Source organism: Vitis riparia, chromosome 5 (assembly GCF_004353265.1).
Source record: "Vitis riparia cultivar Riparia Gloire de Montpellier isolate 1030 chromosome 5, EGFV_Vit.rip_1.0, whole genome shotgun sequence".
NCBI classification, from domain to species: Eukaryota; Viridiplantae; Streptophyta; class Magnoliopsida; order Vitales; family Vitaceae; genus Vitis; species Vitis riparia.
In genome coordinates this window covers 18,146,635-18,171,094 of record NC_048435.1, presented here as the reverse complement: position 1 = coordinate 18,171,094, position 24,460 = coordinate 18,146,635, and the positions used below count along the sequence as shown (strand labels likewise).

Below are 24,460 nucleotides of genomic sequence, written 5' to 3'. Positions count from 1 at the left end.
ATACCTGTGCGAAATTCCTTTTGAGGTGTGCGAAATTCGCACACCCCCTCCCCTGTTTTGCCGACTCCACTTTAGATATTTTCTTAAGTTCTTTTGATGTAATTTCCTTTCTTCTCCTTGTAGCAAGCCAATGAAAAGCTTTGCTTTTGTAAAAACTATATAAGGGGTGGAAATCACCTCTTGAAAAAAAGAACACGAGTGTTGAGCTGAACACTTAGCAATATACAGAGCACTCTTATTTTATATTTTCTCGTTACTATTTTCTCTTTCTTGGAAGCCAAACAACCTCTGAGGATGTTTTCTCAGAGGATGAGAGGCTAAACTCTTGGTTTCTTGGAGTGAAGGAAGCTAGGTGAAAAGTCCAGATGAAAAGTTGGAAAATGCTCGTGCATTAAATTCAGGTAGTTGAAGTTCATAAATGGCTTTTTAATCTAAAGTTTTGCTTTAAATCCCTTAGAATCACTTTGAATGGCCAATACATGGTAAGCTTAGGTCTTTATGGATGCTTATTGCTAGATCCATATTAGTCCATTAGTTATCATGTACGAGCCATTGGAAAGTGGTTCAAGGTGAAGACCTATATAGTATCTAAAGCCATTAATGGACCTTGACTACCATTTCTATTGATTTTTATGGATTAAATCTTCATTGTCAAACCTACACCGGTTCGGGAAATAACTATAGGTTAAATCCCCAATGCGAGGAGAAAAATCCGGAATTTTCCACTTTGCATTTTAAACTTGATCCTAGCAATCCTTAGCTCCGAGAAACTTTCTTTCTTCCATTTTTAATTAGTTTATGTTAATTTAGTTTCAAATACTTTCAAAACAAATTTTATTTTCTTTTTAAGCTTTAAGTTTTTGATAAAGGAAATCATTAAATTTAATTTCTAATCATGAGTATATCACTGGTAGAATGAAAACCCATCCCAGAGTTCGACCCTAGAGCCACTATACTATAGTAGCTTTGCTACACTAGTATGAGGTCATAGGTTTTATAAATGTTTTTGATTAAATGACCCGACTGGGAATCCATGTGCGAATCATACACCTGAGGATCAGCATAGTCACCATGATCATCAGGACAATCCCAATGAATTCAGATCAATGAGGGACCGTATGCATCCACCTCGTATGAGTGCACCATCATGTATAGTGCCCCTTACAGAGTAGCTAGTGATCAAACCTCATATTGTGCCACTTCTGCCAACTTTCCATGGAATGGAAAGTGAGAATCCCTATGCCCATATCAAGGAATTTGAAGATGTTTGTAATACATTCCGAGAGGGAGGAGCTTCTATCGACCTGATGAGGCTTAAACTATTTCCTTTTACTTTAAAGGATAAGGCCAAGATTTGACTTAATTCTTTAAGGCTAAGGAGTATCCACACTTGGACTGATTTACAAGCTGAATTCCTCAAGAAGTTTTTTCCTACTCACAGAACAAATAGCTTGAAAAGGAAAATTTCAAACTTCTCAGCTAAAGAGAATGAGAAATTCTATGAGTGTTGGGAAAGATACATGGAAGCCATTAATGCTTGTCTTCACCATGGCTTTGATACATGGCTGTTGGTGAGTTATTTTTATGATGAGATGTCTTCCTCAATGAAGCAACTCCTTGAAACAATGTGTGGAGGGGATTTCATGAGTAAGAATCCTGAGGAAGCTATGGATTTCTTGAGTTATGTAGCTGAAGTCTCAAGGGGATGGGATGAACCGAATAGAGGAGAAGTGGGAAAGATGAAGTCTCAACCAAATGCTCTTCATGCTAAGGGTGGGATGTACACCTTGAATGAGGATGTTGATATGAAAGCAAAATTTGTAGATATGACAAGAAGAGTGGAGGAGCTAGAACTGAAAAAGATGAATGAAGTGCAAGCTGTTGCTGAAACACCAGTGCAAGTAAAGCCATGTTCTATTTGTCAATCTTATGAACACTTGGTGGAGGAGTACCCTACAATTCCAGTTGCTAGAGAAATGTTTGGAGAACAAGCAAATGTCATTGGACAATTCAAGCCCAATAGCAATGCTTCATATGGCAATACTTACAACTCAAGTTGGAGGAATCATCCAAATTTTTCATGGAAGCCAAGAGCACCTCAGTACCAACAGCCGGCTCAACCATCTCAACCATCCTAACCTGGTTCAAGTCTGGAACAAGTAATAGTGAATCTCAGCATGGTTGTGGGAGATTTTGTTGGAGAACAAAAATCCATCAATTCTCAACTTAGTCAAAGAATTGATAGTGTAGAGAATACTTTGAATAAAAGGATTGATGGGCTGCAAAATGACTTATCTCAGAAGATAGACAATCTCCAATACTCAATCTCAAGGCTCACTAATTTGAACACAGTGCAGGAGAAGGGTAGATTTCCTTCTCAACCTCACCAAAACCCCACATGAGGGAGAATCTTCACAGGTGAGAGATGTTAAAGCCTTGATCACTCTAAAGAGTGGTAAAAAGGTTGAGTCACCAACACCCAAGCCATATGCGGAAGAAAAGGAAGAAGAAGAGACAAAGAAGAGGGAGGAAATGAAAGGAAAGAAGAAAGATAACAGTGAAGAGAAGGAGAACCGTGATTCAACAGTGAATGCAAATCCGGAGAAAGAACTTATTAAGGAAGAATTGATGAAGAAACGCACATCTCCGCCTTTTCCTCAAGTTTTGCATGGGAAAAAGGGGATAAAAAATGCATCAGAAATTCTTGAAGTATTGAGCCAAGTGAAGGTCAACATTCCATTACTGGACATGATTAAGCAAGTTCCATCATATGCAAAGTTCCTAAAGGACCTGTGTACTATCAAAAGAGGGTTGAATGTGAACAAGAAAGCCTTCTTGACTGAACAAGTAAGTGCCGTTATACAATGCAAATCTCCTTTGAAGTACAAAGATCCGGGATGTCCTACCATTTCAGTCATGATTAGAGGAAAGGTAGTGGAAAAAGCTTTATTGGATTTGGGAGCAAGTGTGAATTTGCTACCACACTCTGTTTATAAGCAATTGGGACTTGGTGAGTTAAAGCCAACATCAATCACTCTATCTTTAGCTGATAGATCAGTGAAAATTCCAAGGGGGATAATTGAAGATGTTTTAGTTCAAGTTGATAATTTCTACTATCCAGTAGATTTTGTTGTTCTTGATACTAATCCTTTAGTTAAGGAAGCTAATTATGTTCCTATCATCCTTGGAAGACCATTTCTTGCTACTTCAAATGCAATCATAAATTGTAGGAATGGACTTATGCAACTCACTTTTGGCAATATGACACTTGAGCTTAATATCTTTCATATGTCAAAGAAGCTGATTACTCCGGAAGAAGAAGAAGGTCCAGAAGAGGTATGCATTATTGACACTCTAGTGGAGGAGCATTGTGATCAGAATATACAAGACGAGTTGAATGAAAGTATTGAGGATCTTGAAGAAGGGTTGTCTGAACCCACTGATGTCCTTGCTACTCTACAAGGCTGGAGGAGGAAAGAAGAGATCCTACCTTTATTCAATAAGGAGGAAGGACAAGACGATGTAACAGAAGAATTCCCGAAGCTCAACTTGAAACCTCTGCCCATGGAGTTAAAATATACATACCTGGAAGAAAATAACCAATGTCCTGTTGTTATATCTTCATCTCTTACCAGTCATCAGGAGATTTCTCTACTGGAAGTTCTTAAGAGGTGCAAGAAAGCAATAGGATGGCAAATATCTGACTTGAAAGGAATCAATCCTTTGGTTTGTACACATCACATATATATGGAGGAAGAAGCTAAACCAATTCGTCAACCTCAAAGAAGATTGAATCCTCATTTACAAGAAGTGGTGCGAACTGAGGTACTGAAGCTACTCCAAGCGAGTATTATTTATCCCATATCTGACAGCCCTTGGGTGAGTCCTACTCAAGTGGTACCAAAGAAGTCAAGGATTACTGTGGTTCAGAATGAAAAAGGAGAAGAAATTGCTACACGCCTCACTTCAGGCTGGAGGGTGTGTATTGACTACATGAAATTGAATGCTGTTACAAGGAAATATCATTTTCCACTCCCATTTATTGATCAGGTGCTGGAGAGAGTCTCTGGCCATCCTTTCTATTGTTTCTTGGACGGGTACTCAGGGTATTTCCAAATTGAAATTGATGTTGAAGATCAGGAGAAGACCACTTTCACATGTCCGTTTGGAACATACACCTACAGAAGAATGTCGTTTGGTTTATGCAATGCACCTGCAACATTCCAAAGATGTATGCTTAGTATCTTTAGTGATATGGTGGAGTGAATTATGGAGGTTTTCATGGATGATATCACCGTATATGGAGGTACATTTGAAGAATGCTTAGTAAATTTGGAAGCGGTTCTTAAAAGATGCATTGAAAAAGACTTGGTGATCAACTGGGAGAAATGCCATTTTATGGTACATCAAGGAATTGTCCTTGGTCATATTATCTCCGAGAAAGGCATTGAAGTTGATAAAGCAAAAGTGGAACTTATTGCCAAATTGCCATCCCCAACCACTGTCAAAGGAGTAAGACAATTCCTTGGCTATGCAGGGTTCTACAGGAGGTTTATACAAGACTTCTCTAAGTTGTCAAGGCCTCTTTGTGAACTTTTAGCTAAGGATGCTAAGTTTGTTTGGGATGAAAGATGTCAAAAGAGTTTTGATCAACTGAAGCAATTTTTGACAACCGCTCCAATAGTAAGGGCTCCTAACTGGAAATTACCTTTTGAAGTAATGTGTGATGCTAGTGACTTTGCTATAGGAGCTGTACTTGGCCAAAGAGAAGATGGGAAGCCCTATGTGATCTACTATGCAAGCAAAACATTGAACGAGACTCAAAGAAACTACACAACTACAGAGAAAGAATTGTTAGCTGTGGTGTTTGCCTTAGACAAGTTTCGTGCTTATTTGGTAGGGTCTTTCATCATTGTTTTCACTGACCATTCAGCCTTGAAGTATTTATTGATGAAGCAAGATGCAAAAGCAAGGTTGATTAGATGGATTCTTTTGTTACAAGAGTTTGATCTCCAAATCAGAGACAAGAAAGGGGTGGAGAACGTGGTAGCTGACCACCTTTCAACGTTGGCTATAGCACATAATTCCCATGTATTACCTATTAATGATGACTTTCCTGAGGAATCACTTATGTTGCTAAAGAAAGCTTCTTGGTATGCTCATATTGCTAACTATTTGGTTACTGGTGAAGTTCCAAGTGAGTGGAAAGCGCAAGACAGGAAGCACTTCTTTGCAAAGATTCATGCTTATTATTGGGAAGAACCCTTCCTTTTCAAGTATTGTGCAGATCAGATCATAAGGAAGTGTGTCCCTGAAGAAGAGCAACAAGGGATCCTCAGCCACTACCATGAGAATGCCTGTGGAGGCCACTTTGCCTCTCAGAAAACAACCATGAAGGTTTTGCAATCAGGGTTTACTCGGCCATCGCTTTTCAAAGATTCCCACATCATGTGTAGGAGTTGTGATAGATGCCAAAGACTCGGGAAGCTTACAAAAAGAAACCAAATGCCCATGAACCCCATCCTTATAGTTGATCTTTTTTATGTTTGGGGTATTGACTTCATGGGACCTTTCCCAATGTCTTTTGGAAACTCTTATATATTGGTGGGGGTGGACTATGTTTCCAAATGGGTGGAAGCAATTCCCTATAAACAGAATGATCACAAGGTGGTTCTCAAATTCCTTAAGGAGAACATCTTCTCAAGATTTGGGGTGCCCAAGGCCATAATCAGTGATGGAGGTACTCATTTTTGCAACAAACCTTTTGAAGCCCTATTAGCCAAGTATGGAGTGAAGCATAAGGTAGCTACACCTTATCATCCTCAAACTTCCGGACAAGTGGAATTAGCAAACAGGGAAATAAAAAACATACTGATGAAAGTGGTGAGTACAAGTAGAAAAGATTGGTCTATTAAGCTGCATGATTCATTATGGGCATATAGAACAGCTTATAAGACTATTCTTGGCATGTCCCCCTATCGTCTCGTCTATGGCAAAGCATGCCATCTCCTTGTGGAAGTTGAATATAAGGCTTGGTGGGCAATCAAGAGATTGAATATGGACTTGATCAGAGCTGGGGCAAAGAGATGTTTAGACCTTAATGAGATGGAGGAATTAAGAAATGATGCTTACATCAATTCCAAAGTTGCAAAACAGAGGATGAAGAAGTGGCATGATCAACTAATCTCCAACAAAGAATTGCAGAAAGGACAAAGAGTCTTACTCTACGACTCAAGGCTCCATATTTTTCCATGGAAGCTCAAGTCAAGGTGGATAGGTCCTTTCATTATTCACCAAGTACATCTCAATGGAGTAGTGGAATTACTAAATTTCAATGGCATAGACACCTTCAAAGTCAATGGTCATCGCCTCAAGCCATTCATTGAACCGTTCAAGCCAGAAAAGGAGGAAATCAACCTCCTTGAGCCACAAAAATCCTGATCAGAGAAGGATTAAATGGACTTGGTTTCACCAAAGTCCATAATTTTGTTAAATATGTTAATTTTTAAGTTTTGTAAATTATTTGATTGTAATTTTGGTTTTGAAATTATGTAAATTTTAACTAACTTAATCTTTTTGAATGATTAAAATCAGCAGGAGCAGATTTTTGCCACCCAAGCCCAGCACACTGCCATCCTGAGGCAGATTCAGCATCATCTTGGCAGTATATCAGCTCCTGAGCATGCCATTCCCACCTCATACGAAGCCTCCTACAGGAGAGACAGCTGAGCCATTATTTCCACAACATCACTTCATGTCTCTAAGGAGGTACCACTTCCTCCCTATTTTTCAATCGCTTTTATCACATTGAGGACAATGTTCAGTTTGATTGGGGGGAGAGTTGAGGAAGGAAGTTTTTATTATTAATGCTAAATTATTTTGGTAATTTAGTTGCTTTTTGCTTAATTTTGGTTTTTGCTTAATTTTTAAGTTTTTATTCTACTCTCCATGGTTATTAAGGAAAAATTTTCAAAATGAAATGAGAGAAATTGAATTTTTGTCTTTTTACTTGACTTAGAGTTTGTATTATGCTTACTAAAGTTGATGAATTGTTGAAACTTCTATTGAATTCAACCTTAGTTCTTCCACTTTAAGCTATTCACACACTATGCACAATAGATTCTGATTATAAGATGAAGAACTATTTCCCTCTTGACTTAGGAAAATTTTAGACTTGGTACCTTTGACTTCATTTTAATAGTGTTGGGACAACTTGTAAAAGGCCAATGAGTCTTTGGGAAAAAAAAAAAAAGAAAAAAGTTTACTTGCCTTGAAACCCGAGCAAGGTTCGAGGGGTATATGGTGAAAATCTTTAAAACCTGGTGCCCTAAGCCTTAATTGGTTGGGAGTCACCGACCTCAATGCTCGTTACAAGGGTGGATAGGTGGAGTTTAACATACTGTAGGTGCTTGGGTATTAAATTTCATTCTCAAAAGTCCGGGGTAAAATCCGAGGAGTTAGTGGTTGAAAAATCCTTAAAGCTTGATGCCCTAAACCTTAATTGGTTGGGAGTCATCGATGGACCCCCGTTACATGGACAAGTTAGAAAATATATATATATATACCTTTAAGCCTTGTACTCCTACAATGAAAAAAAATTGTAAAAAAAAAAGGTGCGTTATTAGCCTATTGGAGGTTGATCAGCTTGCTAAGCTTTGAAAAAGAGCTAGGTTGGGGGGAGAGATTAGTTCAACATACTATATTCGGAAACTAATAACTAACACTTAGATTTTTGTGGAAGAGTAAGGGTTGGCCCTTTGGGAGTGGAAACTCTTTTAAAGCTTAAATTTGCATAATGCCTTCTCTTTAAGAATTATGATTAGACAAGTTATTTGATAACTCTTGTTGAAGTTTGAGTTTTATTTCTTTAATGTTCTATGAGAGAGTTAGATCTTCATGCCACTTGAAAATTGTTTTTGGATGAGCATGATGTTGTAAATTATAGTACTGTTTATTTTTATTTTTCTCTCCTTTATTGCTAAGGGACTAGCAATATGTCGGTTGGGAGGAGCGATTACTACTCAAAAAGTACTATTTCATAGCTTGTAATAAACTCTTTTAAAACACTTTTGAGTAGTAGTTATCACTTTTTAACCCAATTAACATATTAAGGACCCTTGCAATCAATTCTAATCAAATTGTGTTAAGTTTTGGTGTTTTGATAGCTTTTTGATCACCAAAGCAATAAGAGATTGAGGAGAGTTCTTTAGAATCCTTGGCAAAGCAATGGAAAGCTCAGAAACATGTAGAACCAAAGCTTTGAAGTCCTTTGCCATAAGCAAATCCGGAATGCAAGGAGTAAAAGATGTCCGGACAGGATATGCTATCGTTCGGGTGTGATATTTCACAAGTGATGTGTGCTTCAACCTGAGGGAATCCGGATAGCATTGCACCGCCTTTCTGCTGGGGGAATCCGGATGGAGTTGATCCGGATAGCCATGTGCACTCTGTGTCATCCGGGAGAGGGGTCCCTACACCTTGCACACGCAGACGATCCCCCTTGCGCAGCATAGCTCAGTCCAACCGGAGAGGAATTTCGTGCGTCGACATTTCATATCCGGAATTCCGTGCGTCGACATTTTACATCCAGATATCTCATAGCCGATGGGGGATGAGGACGTTTCAACTTCTCCAGTCAGACATATCCGGACCCTCTGGTAGCGCTTACCCGGTCAGACATGCACAGCTACGGTGTTCTCCTGAAGCTTCCTGATATTTCCGACCGACATGTTGAGATATTTTGGGATATTTTGCTTTAGATATTTGTTGTATAAATCCCCAAAGTCTCCTTGTAATCCACCTATCATAGGATTCCTTAGTCTTTAAGCAAGGAAAATGGTGAATAACCTTATATATATAGTTTGTAATTTTCTTTACAAAGATATCGATCAACCTATTATGTAATCGGTAGAAGAAAGAAATAGATTTTAGAGAGCACTTGCTCTATTTTTTCTGCAAATATTTGTTTTCTTGTTAGTTTTCTTTCTAGCCAAACAAGCTCCGAGGAAGTTTCCTCAGGGAATGAGTGGCTAGACTTTTAGTTCCTTGGAGTTAAGGTAGCCGGGAAAGGTTCCAAGTGCATAAATTAGTAGCTTTGTGGTTTCAACCATTAATGAAGAGAAAGTGTGATCCTTTAATGATTTCTATGTTTTTAGTTAACTTAAAACACCTTCAAGTCACTTGAGCCAACACTTGGTAAGGCACGTGATCTCTGTCCATGGAGATGCACTTGTTTATCTCTTGTGAGCTTTTGGAAAGTGACTTGGAGGTAGGATTTTCTAGAATTGCCAACACTTGGTAAGCTTTTGGACTCCAAGGAGGCATCCATTAGTTATTTCTTGCGATCTTGAGAATGGAGGTCCAAAGTTAAAGATCACCTTGAATGGCAAATGCTAGGTCACTTTGTGAATATTAATTACTTGATTCCAATCAGGTTTCAATGGCCTTGCATATAAAATCTCCATGGATGACTTTTATAACGGCTTAATGGAGATAATGGCCTTGAATTTATAAATCTCCATGGATGAATTTTATAATAGCTTAATGGAGATAATGGCCTTGAATTTATAAATTTCCATGGATGAATCACGGAATATATGGTTGTATATGGAGAATTCCTTTGAAGGTAGTGATTACTACTCAAAAAGTGCTATTTCATAGCTTGTAATTAACTCTTTTAACCACTTTTGAGTAGTAGTTATTGCCTTTTAACCCAATTAACATGTTAAGGACCCTTGCAATCAATTCTAATCAAATTGTGTAAGTTTTGGTGTTTTTGATAGCTTTTTTTATCACCAAAGCAATATGAGATTGAGGAGAGTTATTTGGAATCCATGGAAAAGCAATGAAGAGCTCAAATTCATGAAGAACCAAGCTTTGGAGCTCCATAGCCCTTTGCCAAAGTCGTTCAAAGTATGCATGAAAAGAACAAAGGAGAGAAGCAAGGAGAGAGGAAAAACAGAGTGAAGAAAACAGAGGACAACAGCTGCAGTCTTCCTTCACACTTTTGGAGCACTTCCCGAAGTCCATTTTCTACATGCTATATACCATTTCAAAGCTTAGGAAGTCAACAATCCAATGCTTTAAACGGTGTGCAATTTGGAGTCGAAATGAGGAAGTTACAGCCATTGGAAGCCGATCACTCTAAGCTGAAGGAAGATTTTGCAAAGTGCTGTGAAATCACCCTTTTGTTGCGAGATATTTCGCAGCCTTTTTGCACAGTGCTTTGGAATTCCCCCTGAAGTTTCACGACGCGATGGAGGCCAAACACCACAAGATGAAAGCTAATTTCCCAGCGGTGTGGAATCAGCCATTTGCTGCGAAATGATTTCGCAACCCTTTTTGTACATCTGCGAAATCTCGCAGACCTCATTTTGCACAGTGCAACGGTCCTGAAGCTTCCCGATAGTTGTGCACCGACTCTTTTAGATCTTTTCTTCTGATATTTTTGTGTCTAAATTTCCATTTTCTCCTTGTATTGAGCCACTCATGTAATTCCTTAGCTAGAAAGTATCCAAGGAAGGGTAAATTACCTTCCTATATAAACTCTCAGGGAGACTCTCGAAGGAGCTTGTTCTAGGGGATCCTTTGTACAAATTTGCAAGGAAGTAAAATACAGAGCACTTGCTCTGCTTTTCATATATATTTTTGTTTTCTCGTTCTTTTTCTTTCTAGCCAACCAAACTCTGAGGATTTTTCCTCAGAGGATGAGATGCTAGGCTCTTCATCTCTTGGAGTGAAGAAAGCCGGGTAAGTTTCAGAATGCATAAATTGGAAGTTTTGTTGTTTTAGTTTTTAATGAAGAGAAAGTGTGACCCGTTAATGGTTTTTATCTTTTTAGTTAACTTAAAACGCCTTTAAATCACCTGGGCTAACACTTGGTAAGGCAAGTGATCTCTATCCATGGAGATGCACTAGTTTACCCCTTGCGAGCCTCTAGGAGGTGACTTGAAGGTAGGATTTTCTAGAATTGCCAACACTTGGTAAGCTTTTGGACTCCAAGGAGACATCCATTAGTTATCTCTTGCGAGCTTTTGACGAGTAATCCAAGGTTAAAGATCACCTTGAATGGCAAGTGCTAGGTGAGAAGTATGAGCCATTGCAAGGTGCATCAGTGAGAGGGATTTAGTGTTTGAACCCATTAATGGGAAGCATTTGTATAACACCGGTTGGAGAAGAAACTATATGTTAATTCTCTAATGCGAGGAAAAGAAACAAGTGACCGGAACTCCCTTTTTGTACAAGGAATCTGAGCCTAGTGATCTGAAACTCCAAGAAACACTTTTCTTTGTAAGTAAAATCAGTTACTATTTTTGGTTAGCTTAAAACCAAACCTTTTTCATTCAAACATCTTTATGTTTTCTTTTAAAGCTAACCTTGAAATGAAAAGCCACCAATTCAGCTTTGAATTAATATCATTTGTGAAGTGAAAACCCATCCCAGTGAACGATCCTAGAGTCACTATGCTATAGTAGCTTTGTCTTTGCTACCCTAGTATATGGTGTAATATGTTATAAATTTTGTTGATTAATCCCTCAATCAAGGAGCACCAGCTGGACATGAATCAGCTGAGACACCAATTAGGCATGAATCAAATGGCGTCGTTGCCGGGGATGGTGCCACTTTGCAGTGATATGATCTTTTGAGAACACTTGTGATCTTCATCACAAGTTTGGTGATTTTTCTTTTCTTTTACTAACTCTTTTTAATTGTTCTTTTTCTTTATTTATGTTTTAGTTTACCTTTCAGCTAGTTTTAGTTAGTCGTAATTTTTCTTAGAATTGTTTTTCTTTTGTTTTATTTTGTCTTCTCTGTTTTTAATTCACAAATTGCTAGTTGTGCATGCCATATTGAATATGAGATAGCAGAGGAAGCCATGAACTTCATCAGTTGTATGGCTGAATTTTCAAGAGAATGGGGTGAACCAAATGCTAGAGATATGGGAAGAATGAAGTCTCAACCTAAAGCTAAGGGTGAAATGTATATTTTGAATGACGGCATGGACATGAAGGCAGAGATTGCAGCTATGGAAAGGAGATTGGATGAGTTAGAAATGAAGAACATGCAAGAAGTGCAAGCCATCTCTCAGACACCATTGCAAGCTATGCCTTGTGCCATTTGTCTATCTTATGAGCACTTGGGGGAAGAGTGTTCTACCATACCAACGGTGAGAGAAATGTTTGGTGATTGCAACACCTACAATTCCAATTGGATGGACCATCCAAATTTCTCTTGGAAACCACAACCGCCTCAATACAAGCAACCTGCTCAAGCACCATAGCAAGCCTCAAACCTTGATCAAGCTATGATGAATCTTAACAAGGTCATGGACGACTTTGTTGAAGCTAAAAAATCCATCAATGCTCAGCTCAGTCAAAGAATTGATAGTGTAGAGAGTTCATTGAACAAAAAGAGGGATGAAGTGCAAAATGATCTATCTCAGAAGATAGATAATCTCCAAGATTCAATCTCAAGGTTTGCTAACCTCAACACAGTGCAAGAGAAAGAAAAATCTCCTTCTCAACCTTATCAAAATTCCATGAGTATCCATGAAATGGAGGCTAAGGAGGGAGAATCTTCACAAAAGAGGGAAGTCAAAGAAGTGATCACTCTGAGGAGTGGTAAAGAGGTTGATCTGCCCACATGCAAGCTAGAGCATAAGGTAGAGAGTGAAACAGAGAAAGAAAAGAGGGAGGGAATCAAAGGAAAGACAAAGGGGAAAAGTATAGAGAAAGATGACTATATACATGAAGAACCACAGAGGATAGTCATCAAGGAAGAAATGAAGAAATACATGCATCCGCTTTTTCTCCAAGCTTTGTATGGCAAAAAGGGAATTGGTTTTGTTGCCATCATACACAGCAAGCCTCAAGTGAGGGATGCAAACTTCAGATGGGATCCGGGCAAGCTGAATCAGGATCAAATTTTTTGATGGACTTAGTCTTTCTAAAGACTAGCTAGTCCATATCTTTTTGTTTTACTTATTACTTGTTTTAATTTTGATTTCAATGCTTTAATTTTAATTTTAATGCTTTAATTCTACTTTGTTTTGATGTAATATAGGTTTTTGAATGATCTCAGGTGGGAGAAAATGCAAAAGAAGAAATCGGGAAGAAATCGGAGCGAAAACAGAGCAAAAACAGAGCAAAAACAGGGGAGGAAAAGAGCTCTGCGAGATTTCGCAGCAAAAGAGGAATTCTCTGCGAAATCGGCCTTTTGTTGCGAAATCAATTCGCAACACTTTTCAATCCTCTGCCAAAATTTTCGCAACTGCGAATCCAAGATTGGCACATGAGTGCCACTTCGCAGCACAGGAGCCCCCATTTCGCAGCTGCGAAAGCGGTTGCGAAGCTCCAAAGCATGAACTCCTCCATTTCACAGGGAAAGCTCCATTTGGAAGGGTGTTTCGCAGCTGCGAAGCCAATTTTTGGCACACGAGTGCCATTCCGCGATACAGTGACCCCAATTTCGCAGCTACGAAACGGCTGTGAACCACCAAAGCATGAAAGATCCCATTTCCATAGGGAAAGCTCCATTTCGCAGAGGATTTCGAAGCTGCGAAGCCAACTTTTGGCACACGAGTGCCATTTTTGCAGCACAGTGACCCTTATTTCGCAGCTGCGAAACGGTTGCGAAGCATAAAAACTCCCAATTTCGCAGCCAAAGCCCCATTTCGCAGGGTGTTTTGCAGCGGTGAAATGGCTGCGAACGTAAAAACTTTCAATTTCGCAGCCAAAGCTCCATTTCGTAGGGCACTTTTGGGCTGCGAAATCACTTTTGAGCTTCGAAATGGCCTTCAAATTCTGAAATTGACTTGCAAAATGGAGGGAAGTTTGCAAAAACACCTTGCAAAGCTAAGGGAAGTTGCTAAAATGCCAACAGAGCCCCACGCACCAGCTGAGTACCCTCTGGAACTCATGAACAACCATCTCTCCATTTCAGCCATGGTTAAGAGAAGAGGAGAGCCCCGCGCACCCTGAGATCACACATGAAGCCTCTCATTCCATTTCTTACCTCCTTAAAACTATCAAATCCCATAGCTACCAACTGAGAGCTCCAGTTGAGGAGACTATGCCATCTAAGGAGACTACCAGAACAAAGGCCAAAGTTATGATCCAATCCACTCAACAGGCCACCACAGATGCATAAGCTCCACAGGACCTTACCATTACTTGATCATCTCTTTATTTTTTGTATTTACTTATTATATTAGTATAGATAATTCCATGTTTTGATGTTTTATATTGGATGTATTACTGATGATGCCTCATATATAGACATCATTTTTTGTTTAAACTTGGCATTTTTCTATTTTCTCTTCTCACTAATTCTTTTGTTTTTTTTTAAACATGTGGTTTCTCCTACATGACTCAGACTCCATGTCACTCAGGAGGTACCACTTCCTCCCTATTTTTCAATCGCTTTTGTGACATTGAGGACAATGTTCAGCTTAGTTGGGGGGAGAGTTGAGGAAGTAAGTATTGCTATTAATGCTAAGTTATTTTGGTAATTTAGTTGCTTTTTGTTTAATTTTTAAAATTGTTAAGTTTTTTATTCTACTCTCCATGGTTATCAAGGAAAAATTTTCAAAATGAAAAGGGAGAAATTGAATTTTTGTCTTTTTACTTGACTTAGAGTTTGTATTATGCTTACTAAAGTTGATGAATTGTTGAAACATCTATTGAATTCAACCTCAGTTCTTCCACTTTAAGCTATTCACACACTGTGCACACTAGGTTCCGATTATAAGATGAAAAACTATTTCCCTCTTGACTTAGGAAAATTTTAGACTTGGTACCTTTGACCTCATTTAATAGTGTTGGGACACCTTATGAAAGGCCAATGAGCCTTTGAAAAAAAAAAAGAGAAAGAAAAATGTTTGCTTGCCTTGAAACCCGAGCAAAGTCTGAGGGATATATGGTGAAAATCTTTAAAACCTGGTGCCCTAAGCCTTAATTGGTTGGGAGTCACCGACCTCAATGCTCGTTACAAGGGTGAATAGGTGGAGTTTAACATACTGTAGGTGCTTGGGTATTAAAATTCATTCTCAAGAGTCCGGGGTGAAATCCGAGGAGTTAGTGGTTGAAAAATCCTTAAAACTTGATGCCCTAAACCTTAATTGGTTGGGAGTCATCGATGGACCCCCGTTACATGGACAATTTAGAAAAGAATGCCTTTAAGCTTTGTACTCCTACAAGAAAAAAATTGTGAAAGAAAAGAGGTGCGTTCTTAGCCTATTAGAGGTTGATTAGTTTGCTAAGCTTTGAAAAAAAAAAACTAGGTTGAGGGGAGAGATTAGTTCAACATACTATATTCGGAAACTAATAAGTAACACTTAGATTTTTGTGGAAAAGTAAGGTTTGACCCTTTGGGAGTGGAAATGATTTTAAAGCTTAAATTTGCATAATGCCTTCTCTTTATGAATTGTGACTAGGCAAATTATTTGATAGCTCCTATTGAAGTTTGAGTTTTATTTCTTTAATGTTCCATGTGAGAGTTAGATCATCATGCCACTTAAAAATTGTTTTTTGATCAACATGATGTTGTAAATTATAGTATTGTTTATTTTTATTTTTCTCTCCTTCATTGCTAAGGGACTAGCAATATGTCAGTTGGGGGGAGTGATTACTACTCAAAAAGTGCTATTTCATAGCTTGTAATTAACTCTTTTAACCACTTTTGAGTAGTAGTTATTGCTTTTTAACCCAATTAACATGTTAAGGACCCTTGCAATCAATTCTAATCAAATTGTGTAAGTTTTGGTGTTTTTGATAGCTTTTTTATCACCAAAGCAATATGAGATTGATGAGAGTTATTTGGAATCCATGGAAAAGCAATGAAGAGCTCAAATTCATGAAGAACCAAGCTTTGGAGCTCCATAGCCCTTTGCCAAAGTCGTTCAAAGTATGCATGGAAAGAACAAAGGAGAGAAGCAAGGAGAGAGGAAAAACAGAGTGAAGAAAACAGAGGACAACAGCTGTAGTCTTCCTTCACACTTTTGGAGCACTTCCCGAAGTCCATTTTCTACATTCTATATACCATTTCAAAGCTTAGGAAGTCAACAATCCAATGCTTCAAACGGTGTGCAATTTGGAGTCGAAATGAGGATTTTACAGCCGTTGGAAGCCGATCACTCTAAGCTGAAGGAAGATTTTGCAAAGTGCTGTGAAATCACCCTTTTGTTGCGAGATATTTCGCAGCCTTTTTGCACAGTGCTTTGGAATTCCTCCTGAAGTTTCACGACGCGATGGAGGCCAAACACCACAAGATGAAAGCTAATTTCGCAGCGGTGTGGAATCAGCCATTTGCTGCAAAATGATTTCGCAGCCCTTTTTGTACATCTGCGAAATCTCGCAAACCTCATTTTGCACAGTGCAACGGTCCTAAAGCTTCCCGATAGTTGTGCACCGACTCTTTTAGATCTTTTCTTCTGATATTTGTGTCTAAATTTCCATTTTCTCCTTGTATTCAGCCAATCATGTAATTCCTTAGCTAGGAAGTATCCAAGGAAGGGTAAATTACCTTCCTATATAAACTCTCAGGGAGACTCTCGGAGGAGCTTGTTCCAGGGGATCCTTTGTACAAATTTGCAAGGAAGTAAAATACAGAGCACTTGCTCTATTTTTCATATATATTTTTGTTTTCTCGTTCTTTTTCTTTCTAGCCAACCAAACTCTGAGGATTTTTCCTCAGAGAATGAGAGGCTAGGCTCTTCGTCTCTTGGAGTGAAGAAAGCCGGGTAAGTTTCAGAATGCATAAATTGGAAGTTTTGTTGTTTTAGTTTTTAATGAAGAGAAAGTGTGACCCGTTAATGGTTTTTATCTTTTTAGTTAACTTAAAACGCCTTTAAATCACCTGAGCCAACATTTGGTAAGGCAAGTGATCTCTATCCATGGAGATGCACTAGTTTACCCCTTGCGAGCCTTTGGGAGGTGACTTGAAGGTAGGATTTTCTAAAATTGCCAACACTTGGTAAGCTTTTGGACTGTAAGGAGACATCCATTAGTTATCTCTTGCGAGCTTTTGACAAGTAATCCAAGGTTAAAGATCACCTTGAATGACAAGTGCTAGGTGAGATGTATGAGCCATTGCAAGGTGCATCAGTGAGAGGGATTTAGTGTTTGAACCCATTAATGGGAAGCATCTGTATAACAACGGTTGGAGAAGAAACTATATGTTAATTCTCTAATGCGAGGAAAAGAAACAAGTGACTGGAATTCCCTTTTTGTACAAGGAATCTGAGCCTAGTGATCTGAAACTCCAATAAACACTTTTCTTTGTAAGTAAAATCAGTTACTATTTTTGGTTAGCTTAAAACCAAACCTTTTTCATTCAAACATCTTTATGTTTTCTTTTAAAGCTAACCTTGAAATGAAAAGCCACCAATTCAGCTTTGAATTAATATCATTTGTGAAGTGAAAACCCATCCCAGTGAACGATCCTAGAGCCACTATGCTATAGTAGCTTTGTCTTTGCTACCCTAGTATATGGTGTAATAGGTTATAAATTTTGTTGATTAATCCCTCAATCAAGGAGCACCAGCTAGACATGAATCAACTGAGACACCAATTAGGCATGAATCAGGTAGTTTCATGCAAAGGGAGAATTCTTGAAAACTGAATTTTGTGGTGGACACGTGAGAATTGTGGCTGTGAATGGAAGCTTTTTCATGGTTGAAAATTCACAATGAAATGTGTTGGAAATTTGATGAAAGACTCTCACTCATGGTGCATGCGATTACTCGATTAAGTTTGTCCGAATTAAGGCACTGAAGAACATATGGCAGTATGTGGTTAGGAAGATCATGCTCTAAGAGGAATTTCTCTCCAATATAGACGGTTCAGTGAGATTGGAGCAGCAGCACACACTCCCATTGATAACAAGAACATGCACCAGATGGAGAAGCATCACGACAGTCGCATAAAGAAAGCACAACATGCACAATTTTATTTTTTTAGGAAAAAGGTAGCACGCATCACCAGATTTTAGAGGAACCACGGCTGCACCTTGAAATAGACAACACCGACACATCACCAGATTCTTGACCACCCACCAGAAGATGGATGAGGTCATTGGAAAATCATGAAGATTGGCCTCTACCCTCACCTTTATTAGTCTTGTTGATTACTGAGAAAATTTTACTTTGTAATTTTGTTTTATTTTGGGTCGTTTATATTTGATCTTTGCGAATTGTTTGTTTGTGAATAATGTCTTTCCTTTTAAAATAAAATAATTTTCTCAAAATGTTCCTTAAAAACCCCTATTTCAAAAATTCATTTAGAGTCCTTAGAATCAAAAACCCCATTTTCTTAAAATAATATGCAACCATTTTTTTTTATCAGTTTGCATCTTTCTCAGTTTTTAACGAAAATTTTGGTTTGAAATCAGACACTAATCAAAGCTCGTGGTCTCAAATAAATGGGATAATTCTAAGCTAAATTCGTGTATATCGATTGGGGAATTGGTGAAACCCTTACATAAGAAAATCTTTTCAAAAATTATTTTTGTTGCCACCTTTGTCACTTGTTGAAATTATGTCTATCTTTTTTAGGAATTGTATACAAGATGAGTGTGATAATTAGTGTTTTCATATACTTTGATAATTTCTGCTATGCTAATTAGTTAACGAGCATGCTAGGATTTCTATATTTTATTATTTATTATCTAACCCCTCATGTCTTACGGAAGCGCATTGTAAGTTATCTATGTTATCCAGGTATGTCCCCTATCGCCTACTTTCTAAATTTTGTAAACAATCATGTCACTGTGAAATATGCATATGTTTGATAATCTTTAGGTGCTTAGATGTATGCTAGATTCGCTATGATTAAATACATGTTGTGTGCTATACTTCTATACTAACTTTGATGTCTTGTGATAGCGCTTAAGAAGCAGTCCAGGTACGTACCCTAAAACTTCTTCATGATTGTGATTGGTTTTCCTGCTAAGCATGCTATTTTTCGAAATCACCTAGCCTACTTAGGTATCCATAATTAGCCGATTAATTGCCACATTCCTCTTAAGTTAGTTAGTAGAGACCTTTATAGGGCTTAGAGGGGTACTACCTTTTAAAGGTACCTTCCCAATAGGTAACCTAATCCCCGGATCTAGACTCGGGTTTTTTTCAAAGACATGCTTTTTCCAAAAATTATGGAGTCATTTTTTAAGGTTTTTTTTTTCTTGTTTTATTTTTTCTTTAAAATAAAAATAAAAGGCGACTCCAACTTTTTTTTTTTCCAAAAGTTAATTTTTCACAAATAAATAAAAAGCGAGTCTCGCCGATCGAGTGGGGGCGCACGTGAAAAATGCGGGTCCACAGAACGAATCAGACTTTAATCCTCATTGCTGCAGTTACCAACCACATAACCATAACCATTGAAGTAATGATAGTAAATGGTGAAAACAGTGGTGCTCTGAATCCAAAGAAGTGCAAACGGAACCTGAAGGCTACGCACTAGTTTTGCCGCCCAAGCAAGGAGGATGATGTGTACTAAGCAAGTAACTGGTCGGCCTTGGTCAACGGTTATTGCAGTGATCCGCCTGAAGGTTTCTGATCCGCAACGCTTGATCTCGGACAAATAGTGTTGGGGATGATCTTCAAGCTTGAACCCATCATCATAGCCATCGGAGAAGGGGACTAGGGTTAAACCGAGGAGGGCTGGACCTTTGGGCATGCAGCGATGGGCAGAGACGGAGACGGCGAAGGTGACGTGGGCGCCAGTTCTGATCAGGCGCTTGGTGAATTGGAGGGCTGGGTTGATGTGGCCTTGCATTGGATGTGATATAATGAGAAAGTGGTGCTGCTCCATTACTATGGCTAAGGATGTGTTTGTGTGGCCGGTGAGTTGCATGGGTGATATATATAATGATTGGAGGGGACACTAACAACAACAGTAATAATAAACAATAAGCTTAAATTTGCAAATTTATTATTTGTAACTTTAATTCAACATTTTCAGTTTCATTATTCAAAATTATTATATTAATTTAATATAATATATTTTATGACATCATTTAGTTAGCGAAAAATAATGTTAGTATGATTCAATTCCCTTAGTTTAATTTCTTGCTTCTTTTCTAATCATGGCTGTTAAAAATAAATTTAAATGTTATTACATTATCTCATATTCATTGGGGTAAATTATAGTATTCGAGGTATTGCGTCACAAATATGGATTATGATATAGGTGCTAAAGAGTAAGTTTTAGGTAGCGGTTGTCAAGTAAAATTGTGTATTAAAATTTTATATTGTGGATCATCGATCTAAGATCTCATTTTTACTTCCACACTTTATATTGGGCTTTTCTAAGTAAAATCATTTATTCTCCTTGTGATTGATTGAGAATTTCAACTCTTATATTAAAATCTTTAAAAATTACTCATTCAACCATTTTACCCTAGTGCAATTAAGGTATTTCAATCAATACCTTATCCATTATAACTTTCAAACGAAGTAGATGTTTGATAAACCAACTAACTTAAGTGACTTAATAACTTAATTTAAATCATTAAATAAATTAAATATGTTAGGTAAAATAACGTATGACTTAAAGTTAAAAATAATTTTAAATATTAAGAAAAAATAATTAACTTATTCTTAAGTTTAAATTTTCATTTTACCTTTTTACCTTCATTTGTCATAATTACCTCATCGATCTCTTTTTCTAATCTACAACCTCCATAATTACTTAATCTCCTTTACTCTAATTATAATTTATGAAGATAAATATGTTAATTTTATGATTTAGAGTTAGTTTTAAGTTAATTTTATTAAACAACCTTAATACTTAAAGTAATAAGTTTTAAGTCAACAACTTTAATATAATTTAACTTAAAGTCAACTTAAATTATCAAGTAATAAGTATTAAGTTTTACAAAACATTCTCTCATTGACTTATCCTCATTTATGACTTGATCGTGAGTACTCTTTTTTAAACAAAAGAATATGAAATTATTTATTTTTTTTATATTATTCTTATTTTTTTAGTGTCTAATACATGATAAAGATCCAACTGCTTTGTAGAATTTTCTACCAAATTTTTAATAAAATAATTAAATCTCTGAAATTAGGTATGTAGATAATTAGTCAATAAATGATATGTTAGCTGTAAAGCCACATTGGGGCCATAAACAACTATCCATAACCTACTTGCATGCCTCTTAAAAATGACTCTTTAACGAAATACTAATGAAGTGTGAATGAAATAAATAATTAAATTTTATTTCACCATTCAATAATACATGATATTTCTTTTTAATAATTCTCCTATTTCACAAAATAAAAAAATATTAACACATTTGTATTTAATATTTAATATATTGAAAATAAAATAATGAAATATTAATACATTTATGTTTTATATTTAATATGATAATACTAAAGATAAAAAGAATAAAATATTTGAAAATTTTAAATTATTTAGATATAATTTTAACTTCTTCGTATTAATTTTAATTATTATAATAATAAAATTATTATATCTGTAATCCAATTATTTTATAGAGATTAAACATTTGTTAGACAATGATTTTAATAAGTATTTTTATCCAATCTAATATTTGAAAATAATTTTTTTATATAAAAATTTTGAAGTGGTAGAAAAATAAAAAATAAAAAATAAAAATCCTATATCAAACAAATTCTAAATCATCAATATATATATATATATATATTTGGTTAAAAAATCAATTGGTATGAACATGGAGATTTCAAATGGAAAAAAAAAAATCCCAAAAATGGGTGTAAAATAAAAAATAAAAAATCACGAATCCACCATGTAAAATGGAAAAGCGTGGGTCGCACATGTCTTTTCCCAGGATAGGACAGAGCGACAAATGCTTTTCTTGTCACGCTTGATGGAGTCTCCCCTAGAATTCTCTGGGTTCTATGAAAAACTCTCTCTGTGGCATAGCTGACAAACACAGTTCATTTCATGTGGATCTCAATCTCATAATCAACTGATATGGCTGGCAAACAAGGTAGGGAGAGATGATAGAGATCTAGAGAGAGAGCAGGTTTAGTACCGACATTAGTGACAACTGACAACCACGGTAGAGAGAGATGAGAGAGACAGATATCAGGTTTGAGTACAGAGTATATGAGGAGAGAGAACAGTTTTTCGTGAAGGCAAGATGTTTTTATTCCAAAAGCTTCAAAGTATATATGAATTTTATTTCAAAATCAATTGATCAAGCCAAGCAAATGACTCAGGGGGAGATCTTTTAGTTCATAGGCTGGAGAATACAAATTTGAAATTTCTCTTTTCTCCAGATGCAGTTACACTTACAACAAGCACTCTAAGCCTTTGGGAAAGCCATAAAACACCAGAAACGAGTTCAATCAGTAATACAACTTTATATCAACACAATTTAACTTTCACTAAATCATACTGCCTTGTCCCAATTCATCCAAAAAAGCCTCATTAAAGAGTTACTTCATCCAAAAAATATGCATAAAGTAAGTCGTACAACTTCATATCAACACAAGTTAACTCTCATTAAAGAGTACTGCCTCCTCCCAATTCATCCAAAAAAGCCTTCAGATTGCAGTCGAAAGATCCGCCATCTTTCACAGCTTCCCTTGCCAAATCCTTCCATTTCCCAGCATTCCTTCTCAATTCTTCCCCTCTTTCTCCACCTCCCATGACGACTTCCAAGCACCTCTTGATCTCCTCGCCTTCAACTATTCCCTCCTCATTCGCTGTCACCCGAACGCCTGTCTTCCACACATCTTCAATCAGCTTCCCGTTGGTCCCTTGATCCGTCCATTGGGGAAATGCCACAACTGGAACTCCAGAAGCTAGGCACTCTAACGTTGAGTTCCACCCACAATGTGTAATGAAACATCCCAATGATGGATGTGACAAAACATCCAACTGAGGACACCAAACCACTATCATCCCTTTCTCTTCCAACTCTTTTCTGCAACTCAGCTTCTCTTCTTCCACTTCTCCGTTTTCGGACGCTGATCTTATTACCCACAAGAAAGGCCTGCCGCTGTGTAGTAAAGCACGTGCAATCTCCTCCATTTGTTGCTTTGACACAACACAAAGTGTCCCAAACGATACATAAACGACTGATGACTTGGGCTTGGAGTTCAACCAATCGATGCAGTTGCTCGGATCTTGGAAAATATCTCCTCCAAAAGAAGAATCAGATGGATCGTTTGCATCCAAGAAAGCAGATGGGATCAAAGGTCCAATTCCAATCAATTTAACCTTATCCACAGCTCGTAGCGCCTCGGCCTCCAGTGCGTCGAAGGTGTTCACCAGCACTTTGGGGTTCGTCTCTTGCCTTAGTGCCTCCATGTCCTCTTGAAATGCTGGGATCCATGAAGCATATATGTTTGAAGAGAGTAAAAAGGACGGAATATCACGGCTAGACAGCAGCATTGGAAGCCCCGGTAACTCAATTGGATCTGAACACTCATTGCTGCAGTTACCAACCACATCACCATAGCCATCGAAGTAATGATGGAATATGATGAAAACAGTGGCGCTCTGAATCCAAAGTAGCGCAGACGGAAGCTGAAGGCTACGCGCCAGCTCTGCCGCCCAAGCAAGGAGCATGGTGTGCACTAAGCAAGTAACTGGTCGGCCTTGGTCAGCGCTTATTGCAGTGATCCGCCTGAGGGTTTCTGATCCGCAACGCTTGATCTCGGACAAATAGTGTTGGGCATGATCTTCGAGCTTGATCCCATCATCATAGCCATCGGAGAAGGGAACTAGGGTTAAACCGGGGAGGGTTGGACCTTTGGGCATGCGGCGATGAGCGGAGACGGAGACGGCGAAGGTGACGTGGGCGCCGGTTCTGATCAGGCGCTTGGCGAATTGGAGGGCTGGGTTGATGTGGCCTTGCAGTGGAAGTGATATAATGAGGAAGTGGTGCTGCCCCATTGCTGTGACTGAGGATTGTGTTTGTGTGGCCGGTGAGTTGCATGGGTGATGTATATAATGATTTGAGGGAACAACAACACCGACTACAATAACAACTACAAGGCTTCCCCATTTCATTTTTAGAATATTAAAATTATTTTTATAAATATTTTTTTTTTCTCTTTAGTGTTAGGCTGTAAGTTCACCCAATGTTTGATGATCTTTGTATTTTCATTATTTCTATTTTGGAATAATATTTTATGATTTTTTTTTTCAGTTTTTTTAAATATAACTTCTAAAATTATTTACTTAAAAAAATTAATTACAAATCTATTTTTTTATTGAAATGTTCTAATCTTTTGGTTTAAGTAGTATGTTAATTTTTTATTTATTAACTTTTTTAAATAACTATTTAATGTGATTTATGTTAAATTATTATGAATGAAATTTGAAGAAAATGTAGATTCTAATTATTTTATTTTTTATTATTTGTAAATTTAATTAATCATTTTGAGTTTCATTATTCAAAATTATTTTATTAATTTAATATAATATATTTTTATGATATCATAATATATTACTTATTG

At 37.4% G+C, this 24,460-nt stretch overlaps 1 protein-coding gene and 1 pseudogene across 1 annotated transcript; both read right to left on the bottom strand.

The window, feature by feature from the left end:
• LOC117915230 overlaps window positions 1–19,808 on the bottom strand; it is a 37,673-nt pseudogene extending 17,865 nt beyond the window's left edge.
• Window positions 19,809–22,184: 2,376 nt separating this feature from the next.
• On the bottom strand, window positions 22,185–23,920 carry LOC117915043 (UDP-glycosyltransferase 75C1-like). Its single transcript, XM_034830591.1, has one exon. It carries the CDS (start codon window positions 23,892–23,894, stop codon window positions 22,497–22,499), a length of 1,398 nt encoding a protein of 465 aa, XP_034686482.1. The 5' UTR covers window positions 23,895–23,920; the 3' UTR covers window positions 22,185–22,496.
• Window positions 23,921–24,460: the final 540 nt, after the last annotated feature.

Coding starts and splice junctions, on each gene's coding strand:
- LOC117915043 (XM_034830591.1), bottom strand. CDS start 23,894: ATGGGGCAGCACCACTTCCTCATTATATCACTTCCACTGCAAGGCCAC.